Source organism: Trichechus manatus, unplaced genomic scaffold (assembly GCF_000243295.1).
Source record: "Trichechus manatus latirostris isolate Lorelei unplaced genomic scaffold, TriManLat1.0 scaffold00283, whole genome shotgun sequence".
Classification (NCBI taxonomy): Eukaryota; Metazoa; Chordata; class Mammalia; order Sirenia; family Trichechidae; genus Trichechus; species Trichechus manatus.
In genome coordinates this window covers 189473-201830 of record NW_004444219.1, presented here as the reverse complement: position 1 = coordinate 201830, position 12358 = coordinate 189473, and the positions used below count along the sequence as shown (strand labels likewise).

Below are 12358 nucleotides of genomic sequence, written 5' to 3'. Positions count from 1 at the left end.
TCCAATCTCTGCTCAAAAGGAGGGAATGATTTAGCAGATAATATTGGAGCCATTATTCCTTGTACTAGAATGTGACCCAGCTGCAACTGGACTCACAAGGACTCACGAGGATACATTAACTGGGCCCTGAGGTATAACGACAATAGCTAGGAAAATCTTGGAAAACATCTTCTAGGGAACCTTTCACATAAACAAATCATAAACAACACAGAAGACCAACATACTTTCCACTCTTATCTTTGTTTATTAGCCTTTAGTGAATAGTAAGATTTGTTGGACCAAAAAAGACCCTCCTGACTGTCATTACTGAAACCTGTACCAATAATTGTTATGAAAGACAATTCAAAATGTAGAATCACAGAGATTTAGCAGTTTCTAGCTAATCTGTGAAAAGGTAAAGCTTTCAGTGGTTCTGCCCATTTGTAATGTTAACATATAGTGATGACTCTGTAATGTTCCTTGGACTTGGACAGACATGGCTCTAGCAGCATGCTTGTGAGTTTTCCCATTCTTGTCTATTCTGTAATATTTCCTTGGACTCAGACAGACATGGCTCTGGTAGCATGCTTGTCTGTTTTCCTACTTTTGTCTGTTTTGTAATATTCCTTGGACTCGGACAGACATGTCTCTGGCAGCATGCTTGTCCATTTTCCCATTCTTGTCTGTTCTGTAACATTCCTTGGATTCAGGCAGACATTAGCTCAAGTAGTATGCTTGTCTGCTTCCCACTTGTGCCCTTTTGAATATATGCTGAATAAAACTTCCTTTTTGCTTTTAAAAAAAGAAAAAAAAAAAAAAAGATTTACATCCTTGGAAACCCTATGGGGCAGTTCTACTCTGTCCTACAGGGTTGCTACTATGAGTCAGAATCAACTTGGTTTATCAGTGAGTTCTAAGTTTTCTGAATTATTCCATCAACAAAATAAACTCAGTTCCCCTTACACAGTAACTCTCCCTTTCCCACTCTCCCATCCTTGGTAACCACGAAGCATTGGCTTCTATTTGCCTATTTTATGTAAGCGAGATCTTACAGTATTTACCATTTTGCAACTGACTTATTTCACTCAGCATGGTGTTTTCAAGGTTCATCCACGCATAGTATGCACGAGGGCTTCATTTCTCTTTCTGGCTATGTAATATTCTATTGTATGTATACATTACATTTTGTTTACTCATTTATCTGTTGATGGACATTTAGGTTCCTTCTACCTTTTGGCTATTGTGAATACTGCTGCAATGTACACTAACGTACAGGTTTCTTTTTGTGTTCCCGCCTTCATTTCTTCCAAGTCTATATCTAGGATTGGGACTGCTGGGTCATGTGGCAAATCAGTTTGATTTTAAAATAGATATACTAAAATCTCCCAGATTGCATAATCAATGTCACTGAATTATATATATATAAAAAATGTTGAATTAGCAAATGTGTTGTTATATATATTTTTACCACAAACACACACAAAAAAAACTTCCACAACTGTATTCTAACCAAGAACTCCTTGCATTTTAAGTATTTTAGGGAGCTTCACACATTAAGCTGCTATATTCGTATTAACTGTGCCCATAACAAACTGTGTTCCTTTATCTTGTTTAGTGCTTATAACCCTTAATTCCAGCTGTTATTAAAATTCCACACGCTTTCTTCTCACTGGCATTTCTCTTTTGGCTCTGCACATCCCTTTAATTTCAAATTGTTATTTTTTATGTCTGATTCTTGTAAATGATACAGTACAACCCATTGCCATCGAGTTGATTCTGACTCATACGACCCTGTAGGACAGAGGAGAACTGTCCCATAGGTTTCCAAGGCTGTAAACCTTTATGGAAGCAGTCTGCCACACTTTTCTCCTGCAGAGCAGCAGGTGGGTTCAAACTGCTAACCTTTCAGTTTGCAGTCAAGCACTTAACCACTGTGCCACCAGGGCTCCAACAATACAGTTTATTGCATTTAATTAAAGTTGACAGTTTAACTTTTACTAGACATATTCAACCTGTGATAACTATTATAAGAGGTGCCAGACATCATTTTTTCCTTACACCTTACTTTATTAGTTTTTTATATTTTTGTTACTATTGTTTTACATTGTTTCCTTTTTCCCCTAATTTTGCCAGTTTGCACAAATTATTATTTTTTTGGTCTAGTTAGTTTAACATATAACTGCCTTCCCACTCTCAACCCATATTACCAACCCATTGACCATGTTGTGTTAACACGTTATCAAGATACCAACAAGATGTTCTATTGCACACACCATAATGGATGAGAAATTCAAAATCTTTAACTTCCCCATCCTACTCGTTGTCATACCCATTGTCGTCGAGTTGAGTCCAATGCACAGCGACCCTCCTAGCCTTCCCTATTCCCTGTTCTCCCCACCCACGCTCCCATCACCCTCCCCCTTGCCAAAAAAGGCATTTAAGATTGTTTTTAAGACCAGATTTACTGGCCTAAAGGAGACTGGAGAAACCCTGAGAGTATGACCCCCAGACACCATTTTAGCTCAGTGGTGAAGTTACCTCTGAGGTTCACTGTTCAGCCTGGGAGTGGACAGCCCCGTAAAACCAAACAAGACTAACGAGGTACAGGAGTCCAGTGACAAGGGCCAGAAAGCAGAAGGGGAGAAGGAAGCTGGTGATAGGGAACCCAAGGTTGAGTAAGGATATTGTTGATGTGTTGTGAGATTGTTAACTATTGTCATAGGGCAACATTTGTAGTAACTGTTAAATGAGAAACTATTTTGTTCTGTAAGCCTTCATCTTAAGTGAGAATAGCAGCACAATTCGAAGAGCGTAGTCAATGTCACTGAACTGTGCAGGTAGAAATTTTTGAAATGGTGTATCTTTGGTTATGTGTATTTTCACCAAAAAAAAAAAAAAAGTTTGAGAAGTTAGAGGCTTGATATGTTGTGGGGTTGTTAACCAATGTCATAAAACAACATATGTACTTCTGTTTCATGAGAAACTATTTGTTCTGTAAACCTTTACCTGAAGTACGATTAAAATAAAAAAAAGAATGCTTTTACTTCTCCTTTGTACCTCCCCAACTCCTACACTTTGCTGGGATAGTTCTGAATACTTAGTTACAGACTATTATTAATATTCCTTCCCACCATCATGTCTGTTTAGAAAGTAGAACATGTTTAGTCTTAATTAAATACTATTAACTTGTTTTCAATTGTACCAAATAATAACTCATGTATAAGAAATTATTTTTGAAAATCTCAAATATTTATAAGGTACCAAAACTTCCCTGGCTAAAATACTCCAAAGCTTCTATTGCACTAATATAAATCCTAACTCTTCATATTATTTAACAAGTTCTTTTATGAGCTAGGCCTAGATGATTTCTCCAAATCCACCTCATAACATTCTCCTCCTTGTCTCCCATGCTCTGGCCATAGTGACCCTTCTTTCTGCTCTTTGAACATGCCAAACTCATTCATTTTTGCATTAGTATCTTAGTTTCACCTTTTTCCTATCTGGAAAAGCCATCCCTATGATCTTGGCATTTGGTATGGCTGACTCCTTCTCATTTAGACTATGGTTAAATGTTAGCTTTGTAGTTAAGAGTTTCTCTGAACACCCAACCTGAAAAATAAAAACCACATTGCCACTGTCTATCACATCAGCCAATTATATGTCTCTACACAGAACTTATTATTTCATGTTTTACTTGTTCATTATCAGTCTTTGCCCCATCAGTCTGCCCCAGCTACAGGAATAGAGGAATCCTGTCTGTCTTATTCATCACAGTATGCTTATACCGAGAACATAGTAGGCATTAAATAAATATTTAGAATGAATAAAAGTATAAATCTAAAAACCATTATGCAATCAGAAGTGTATTTACCAGGTCAAACAACTATACAAACACTGCTGTAAAAGGATGAAAATCCTGTCAAAAGTGAATCACTGGTCACCATGCAGAGCTATCGTACAGTAATTTAAATACTGTCAGCTGATGTAAAATGTCCTAACTCAGGCATTTGAAAGGCACTCTAGGGCTGTTTACATTTATTGACTGGGTAAACTGAATGAGTTTTAATCTCTTTACTGTCTCACTAATTTTTTTCAGAGTTTCCATGTTTAATTACTATTTTCTTTACAGTGTGTTTTACTATGTGCAAGACAAGTCATTCTTCTCCTCCCTCAATTATTCTTCTTCAAAAATAAGTCTCCTGTTCTTCTCAAATATTTATTCTTCTAAATAAACTTTAGAATCAACTGGTCAAATTTCTTAGAACAACAAAGTCACTGAGATTCTGATTAGAACTACATTAAATTCACTTTAAGAAGCACCAGCATCAAACAACTTGAAGTCTTTTTACCAACTAGGAACGTAATACATGCCTCCAATTAGGTTCTTTAGATAATTTATTAACATTATTAATTTTATTACTAAGTATTTAATTTTAGTTGCTACTGTGAATGAGATTTTGGTCTTTCCAACATATGCTCCAATTGGTTAGAGCTGAAATGAAGAAAAATATTAATACTCTTAATCCTATAGCCTACCATCTTGCTCAACTCTTACTATTGCTAAGGTTTCAGATGACACTCATAATTTTTAAAAAATAGTATCATCTGAATATAATTTTATTTTCAACTACTGAAACTAATAAAAGATTTCAGCAAAGTTTCAGGATATAAGATAAACATACAAAAATCAGCTGGACTCCTTTACACCAACAAAAAGAACCTCAAAGAGGAAATCACCATATCAATACCATTTACAATAGCCCCCAAGAAGACAAAATACTTAGGAATAAATCTAACCAGAGACATAAAAGACCTATACAATGAAAACTACAAGACACTACTGCAAAAAACCAAGAGACCTGCATAAATGGAAAAACATACCTTGCTCATGGATAGGTGGACTCAACATTGTGGAAAGGTCAATTCTACCCAAAGCAATCTACAGATACAATGCAATCCCAATCCAAATTCCAGCAGCATTTTTAATGAGATAGAGAAACAAATCACCAACTTCGTACGGAAAGGGAAGACGCCCTGAATAAGTAAAGCACTACTCAAGAAGAAGAACAAAGTGGGAAGTCTCACAATACTTGATTTTAGAACCTATTATACCACCACAGTAGTCAAAACAGCCTGGTACTGGTACACAACAGATACACAGACCAATGGAACAGAACTGAGAACCCAGACATAAATTCATCCACCTATGAGCAGCTGATATTAGACAAAGACCCAAAGTCCGTTAATTGGGGAAAAGACAGTCTCTTTAACAAGTGGTGCTGGCATAACTGGATATCCACCTGCAAAAAACTGAAACAACACCCATACCTCACATCAGGCACAAAAAATAACTCAAAACTGATCAAAGACTTAAATATAAAATAAAAAATGATAAAGATCATGTAATATAAAGAAGGGACAATGCTAGGAGCCCTAATACATGGCATAAACACAATATGAACCGTAAGTAACAATGCACAAGCACCAGAAGAGAGACTAGATAACTGGGAGCTCCTAAAAATCAAACACTTATGCTCATCAAAAGACTTCACCAAATGAGTCAAAAGACAACCTACAGACTGGGAAAAAAATTTTGGCTATTACAAATCCGATCAGCACTAATCTCTAAAAATCTACAAGATACTGCAAAACCTAAGCAACAAAAAGACAAATAACCCAATTAAAAAATGAGCAAAGAATATGAACAGGCACTTCTCCACAGAAGATTTTCAGGTGGCTAACAGACACATTAAGAAATGCTCATGATCATTAGCCATTAGAGAAATGCAGATCAAAACTGTAATGAGATATCATCTCACCCCAACAAGGCTAGCATTAATCCAAAAAACACAAAATAATAAATGCTGGAGAGGTTGTGGAGAGACTGAACAGTCATACACCGTTGGTGGGAATGTAAAATGGTACAACCACTTTGGAAATTGATTTGGCGCTTCTTTAAAAAGCTAGAACTAGAAGTAACATACGATCCAGCTATCCTCCTCCTTGGAATATATCCTAGAGAAATAAGAGCCATCACATGAATAGATATATGCACACCCATGTTCACTGCAGCACTGTTCACAACAGCAAAAAGATGGAAAAAACCTAGGTTTCCATCAACGGACAAATGGATAAACAAGTTATGGTATATCTACACAATGAAATACTACACAACGATAATGAAACAACAATGATGCTGGGAAACATCTTATAACATGGAGAAAATCTGGATGTCATTATGCTGAATCAATTTAGTCAGTCACAGAAAGACAAATATTGTATAAGACCATTATTATAAGAACTCAAGAAAAGGTTTAAGCACAGAAGAAAACATTCTTTGATGGTTACGAGGGTGGGGAGGGAAGGGGAAGATTATTTACTAACTAGATAGTAGATAAGAATTCTTAGGTGAAGGGAGGACAACACACACTACAGGGGAAGTCAGCACAACTGGATTAAACCAAAGCTAAGAAGTTTCCTCAATACAAACACTTCAAGGGACAGAGTAGCAAGGGTAGGGTCTGGGGACCATGCTTTCAGGGGACATCTAGGTCAACTGGCATAACAAAGCTTATTAAGAAAATGTTCTGCATCCTACTCTGGTGAGTGGCATCTGGGGTCTTAAAAGGTTGCTAGTGGCCATCTATGATGCATCAATTGGTCCCAACCACCTGGAGTAAAGAAGAATGAAGAACACCAAAGACACAAGGAAAGTATTAGCCCAAAAGACAGAAAGGGCCACATAAACCAGAGACTTGATCGGCCTGTAACCAGAAGAACTAGATGGTGCCCAGCTACCACCAACGACCGCCCTGACAGGGAACATAACAGAGAGCCCCGGATGGAGCAGGAGAAAGGTGGGGTATGGAACTCAAATTCTAGTAAAAAGACCAGAGTTAATGGTCTGACTGAGACTAGAGGAATCCTGGAGAGCATGGCCCCTGGATTCTCTATCAGCCCAGAACTAAAACAATATCCGAGGCCAACTCTTCAAACAGGGATTAGACTGGACTGTAGGACATTAAGTGATACTCGTGAGGAGTGTGCCTCTTAGCTCAAGAAGATACAAGAGACTAAACGGGCAGCTTCTGTCCGGAGGTGAGATGGGAAGGCAGAGAGGGTTAGGAGCTGGCTAAATGGACATGTGGAATCAGGGGTGGAAAGGAGGAGTGTGCTGTCACAGTATGGGGAGAGTAATTAGGGTCACATAACAACGTATATACAAATTTTTGTATGGGAAAAATGAAAATTAAAAAAAAAATGAGCATAATTTTATTGTTAGATATCCTGAGACAGCAACTGACAGTATTATGATAAACTGGTACCTTCCCTCTCAAAACAATTTAGCAGTATTTATCAAGAGCATTTAAAACATTTGTAATTTAGCCCAAAGAAGTCCTTTCTTGAGATTTATCCTAAGAGATGCAGTTAGAGATTTACATACAAAGTTGTTCATCAAAGTGTTATATAAAGTACTGGGAGGGAGGGGGAAGGACAGAAACAGGCTAACAGTTTAAAAAAAAAAAAAAAAGAAGAAGAAAAAAATCTGGCACATCTTCATAACAAGCTATTATGTAGCCAATAGAAGCCAACTTAATGACATGAAAAAATGCTCAGCACATACTGTTGGGTCAAATTCAGAATACATAACTACATTTTCATTATGACCTAACGTGTAAATATGTCAAAAAGTACGTAGGAGAAAAAAAATATCGGAAAGAAATACATTAAAATCCTAATAATATAATTTTCTCCTGTGAGAGCTTTTCATAGAGACCCTAACAAGACAGAGTAGAACTGCCTGCCCCACAGGGTTTCTAAGGAACGACTGGTGGATTCGAACTGCCAAACTTTTGGTTGGCAGCTGAGCTCTTAACCACTGTGCTGTGACTCAGAATTCAACTGAATGGCAACGGGTTTGGGTTGTTTTTCAAACATACCCTTCAAGTACATATTTCTAACATTTTAGTTATTTTATTGTATTCTTTCCATTTTTGTACCTTTCTGTTATTTGAAAATTCTTTATAATGTGCACTTTTTACAATTAAAAAAATGTATTAAAAATTGTTTTTAATTCAAAAATCAGTGTGTTCAGGTTTATAATAAGTCAACAGATTATTCAGGATGTAAAAATAACAGTTCTAAGATCAGACTATATATATTCCATATTGCTGGTGCTAATGCACACACTGTATTCACAACTAAAATTTCTCCATGAAATCAAAAAGGAATGTGAGTCATTCAAGTTGTCATAAGTCATCCCACAATACAGAGAATTGGCAGTATTTTTTTTTTTTAAGTTTGCAAGCTCTGAATCTTAATATTACTGTTTATTTCAGCAGGGTTTTAAGCTTAAAATATACCTCACTGTGCTCAGTATATACTACAATTGGAAAAAAAAAAACTAGAAAAGATTAACCTTCCGTAAACACATTTTACTTATTAGATAAACCAATCTCCTATAAATAAATCATTTAGTTCAAAGATTTACAGTCCCTCATGCATTAAGGGATAAAGATAAAAGATCTTCCATTACTCTTCAAAGATCAGAAAAAAAAGAGGTGGTTTACTGTTGAAACCCGTTGTTGAGTTGATTCCGACCCACAGTGAGTGACCCCATGCGACTGAGTAGAACTGCCCCGTAGAGTTTCCAAGGAGTAGAACTGCTGACCTTTTGGTCAGCAGCTGAGTTCTTAACCACTGCGCAAACAGTGCCCCAAGGGGGGAGAAAGGGGCTCATGTTAAAAAAAAAAAAAAAAAAAAAGTAAAAACTACTGCCAACACCAAAGTTCTTCTCAGTTTATCTCTAATTAACACAAAATAATTTTAGGTAAGGATTCAAAGGATGAATGGGCTAAGTTCAGCCTTACAGTAAATAAGCTGCCGAATAAAGCACTTGTATGTTTTCCTTACAAGGTCTTTTATAAACAATTGCTGCTTCATTTTCAATTTTCAAGAGCTTTAAAGTCCCTTCAGGTAATCTCAGTACAAAAGATTGAATTTCGATATTTATTATTACAGCAAGCTCAAATTTATTATAATGTCTAAGCCAGTTTTAAATAACTATCTCATTTGTCCTCATAAATCTCCTTTAAAATTGGGCAAATATTACTATCCCCATGTTATAGCAAGTAGTATGCCCACTGGTTATGCTGGTTACTCAATTCTCTATCTTCTGACTCCTGCTTCAGTATTATTCCAACAAGAAGGTAAGCTCCAAAAGGGTAGGGATTTCTCTCTGCTCCGACAAGAGTGCCTGGCACATATAGGCACTGTTCTATGTATCAATGAATAAATTTACACCATAGAAACATGCATAAGGAGCTAAAATAGTGGAAAAATCAGTATAAATCCTCCAAGGCTATTGTGAACAAGTAAATAATCTAAGATCTATTATTCTGACAACATATCAGTACCTAGATTTTATCTACTATAGCATACTGGAAAGAATTTGTTTACTTAGATAAAACAAAAGTCTGTTTCACACATATAATTGTACAAAGAGTTACTCAGTGTGTATTTTCTAAGTTTTATTAAAAATATATTAATGTTTTTACTAAAAAAGGAAATAACGAGTTAAAAATTAAAGATAAAAAAATGAGTATATGATACGAAAAATAATGATTTAGTAAGATGGTAAGATAACAAAAAGGGAAAATACTTTTTCTCTCCCACAAAATAGGCAGTAAAACATTTGCATAATCCATTCATTTAAAATATGTAAGGCTTGTCGTATTGTGGTAGTTTGTGTGTTGCTATGATGCTACAAGCTATGCCACCAGTATTTCAAATACCAGCAGGGTCACCCATGGTAGACAGGTTTCAGTGGAGCTTCCAGACTAAAACAGACTAGAAAGAAACGCCTAGTGATCTACTTCTGAAAATTAGCCAATGAAAATCTTATGGATCACAATAGAACATTGTCCAAAGCAAGTTGGGCACAACTCCCTTGCTTTGGACACATCATCAGAACAGATTAACTGCCAGAGGAGGACATTATGTCTGATGAAGTACAGGGTGAGGCCAACCCTGGGTGACATGAATTGGCACAATAGCTGCCACAACGGACTTGAACATGCTGGCAATTGTGAGGATGACTCAGGATTGTGTAACATTTCATTCTGTTGTATACGAGGTTGCCATGAGTCACAGTTGACTCAACCACAACTCACAACAAGTTATTTCGTAATTATAAAATATACCTACATCTTTTGTTGGAAGGATCATCTTTATATTTTAGAAACCTGGTGTTTATGAAGATGGAATATATGCACTTCTTAAAATATTGTATGTTGTCCTTTTACCTCTATGTCTTTAAACAAAATTACAGAGTTTAAATTATAGAATTGAAAAAAATATATAGAATGCCCTTTCTTTTGACATTCACCAATTTCATAAAAGTACCAGAAAGGCTGTTAATGAAACTTAGCCAAAAGAACACATACATATATTAAAAAAATTCTGTATGCATATCAATGGGTTTAGAGAAGCTATTCTTATGGACTCTTACATTATAAAAATCACATCATTTCACTATTCATAGATACATGTGTTCTTAAAAACCTTTTCCATGACATTTATATTATTTAACATTTTTCCTAAAGGACTAAGTGTCTGTCAATGTTACTACAAAACAAATAGTGAAAAACAGAAAAGTGGATCATAAAATTCTGCTATGAATTTTTATTTCAGAATAGGAATATGTTTGATGTTTAAAGTATTTAATTCGAAGCTACTGAGGTGTAAAAATATAAGTATTATCATCACTGAAATATATCAAGTGAGATTTGATAATGTAACTGACAGCAATTGTACTAAGACATTGAAACATTCCATTTTTAAGGAAAAGTAATCACATCAGTATAAATATATAACCATTCATTGAAAATGTATATTGAGAATTATGCTGATACACTACCACATACCCCAAAGATCATGCTATTAATGTTTCCTTATACTAAAATAACTAATAAGCTTTAATGATGAACGCTAATTCAATATTTTTTCAAAGCATATAAATAATCAAGAATCTGCTATTTTACCGCTATATCCATACTCTAATTTCATCAATATTAAGCTTACCTTTCTTTTCGGTCCAGACTGCTTAAAACATGAAAAAGAAAAAAAAAGTAAGAGGCAAGACCTCATTGTTGCTATATCATTGTAGCTTTAGTAACAGCAGTCAATAAGATATAACTATAATGTGATCAATTTGTTTTAAAGACATTATATACACGTTATATACAATATTTTAAATCTTGTCAAATATATACACTGTGTTTCAATTTTTGTCAATACACAAAAGTTTATATTTAAATAATCTTCCTCTTAACACATTTAACAGGAAGAAAAAAAAATGTATAAAAATAGGAAAGATCCTTGAAAGGCTTTATTTAACTATAAAACATTTTAAATTTTTAGTGGTTACTAAATTTTAACTATAAAACAGTAAATTTTTAGCGTTTCCAATCCTATTATCAGGTATGATTACTTGCTTTTGAGTAAGGGAAAAAAAAAAAATTAAAGGCTGAAACTTTTGCAGAAAAGTCTTAGATTAAACAAATGTTTGGGACATAAGAAAACGCCTGAAGTTTGAAATCATGGCCTCTTACCACAAGTCCAAATTATAAAAGTTTCACCCTTCTCCAAAGTTTATGAAAAGCTAAAAGGCTACTAGCATCAATTACTCAAGAATAAAATTATATAAACTCTCAGTACAGAATAAAACAAGATTCACATCCTATAATTATTCCTCTATTAAAAACAATTAAATATTCAGAAGTAACTATAAGCAAAGCGCAATTGACAAAATCCCTGAGTTCCCATATTAATTCTTGTATTCCTATGATGTGGAGTACAACTAGTAAAAAATTAATCCTGGTAAACTAAGAAAAAGTAAATCTGTAACTTACTTTTATATGTATAACATTCAAAAGAAACACATTAAAAAAACACTTTTCATTAATTTGAAATTTTACGTTTGCTTTCAAAATAAATGCAAATAGTTTGTAAAAAAAAAAAAACAAAAGAGCTATGCTATACAAATGACAGAAAAATGAGACTCCTGTCACATCTCTGTTAAAGTGAAACAAAACTCTATCTTACCCTATATCTTTATTTCTTATGAAGCTATATTTTCAGAAAAATAAAATGAAAACCAAAAGTCAGGTATTAATATCTAATCTAGCCACTCTCAAGTCTATACTCCTATACCCAAGGAGTGAAAAGTTTAAAACGTTCAAGTTTATTGTTTTTTAAACTCACCTGTAGAGAGGAAAGGGAAGAGGTAGAGGACATAGAAAAGGTAAAAGAAACAAGTTTGGTTCTTCCCAATAAATCAAGAGAGTCAGGAAGAAAAATAAGCAAAAAAAAAAAAAAA

At 34.8% G+C, this 12358-nt stretch overlaps 1 protein-coding gene across 13 annotated transcripts in view; it reads right to left on the bottom strand.

Moving 5' to 3' along the window:
* Positions 1-12358, bottom strand: part of SENP6 (SUMO specific peptidase 6) — a 140392-nt gene that overhangs the window by 95557 nt on the left and 32477 nt on the right. For 10 of the 13 annotated variants that reach the window (XR_002822916.1, XM_023725069.1, XM_023725068.1 and 7 more), the window contains one exon: positions 11062-11082. The exons of 2 other annotated variants lie outside the window; for them this stretch is intronic. Coding sequence is in view for 9 of the 11 variants with exons in the window: in XM_023725069.1 (XP_023580837.1) it covers positions 11062-11082 (21 nt within the window). In the remaining 2 variants the exon portion in view is untranslated. The remainder of the gene's footprint in view (positions 1-11061; positions 11083-12358) is intronic. One more of the 13 variants, XM_023725063.1, reaches the window with a different exon arrangement.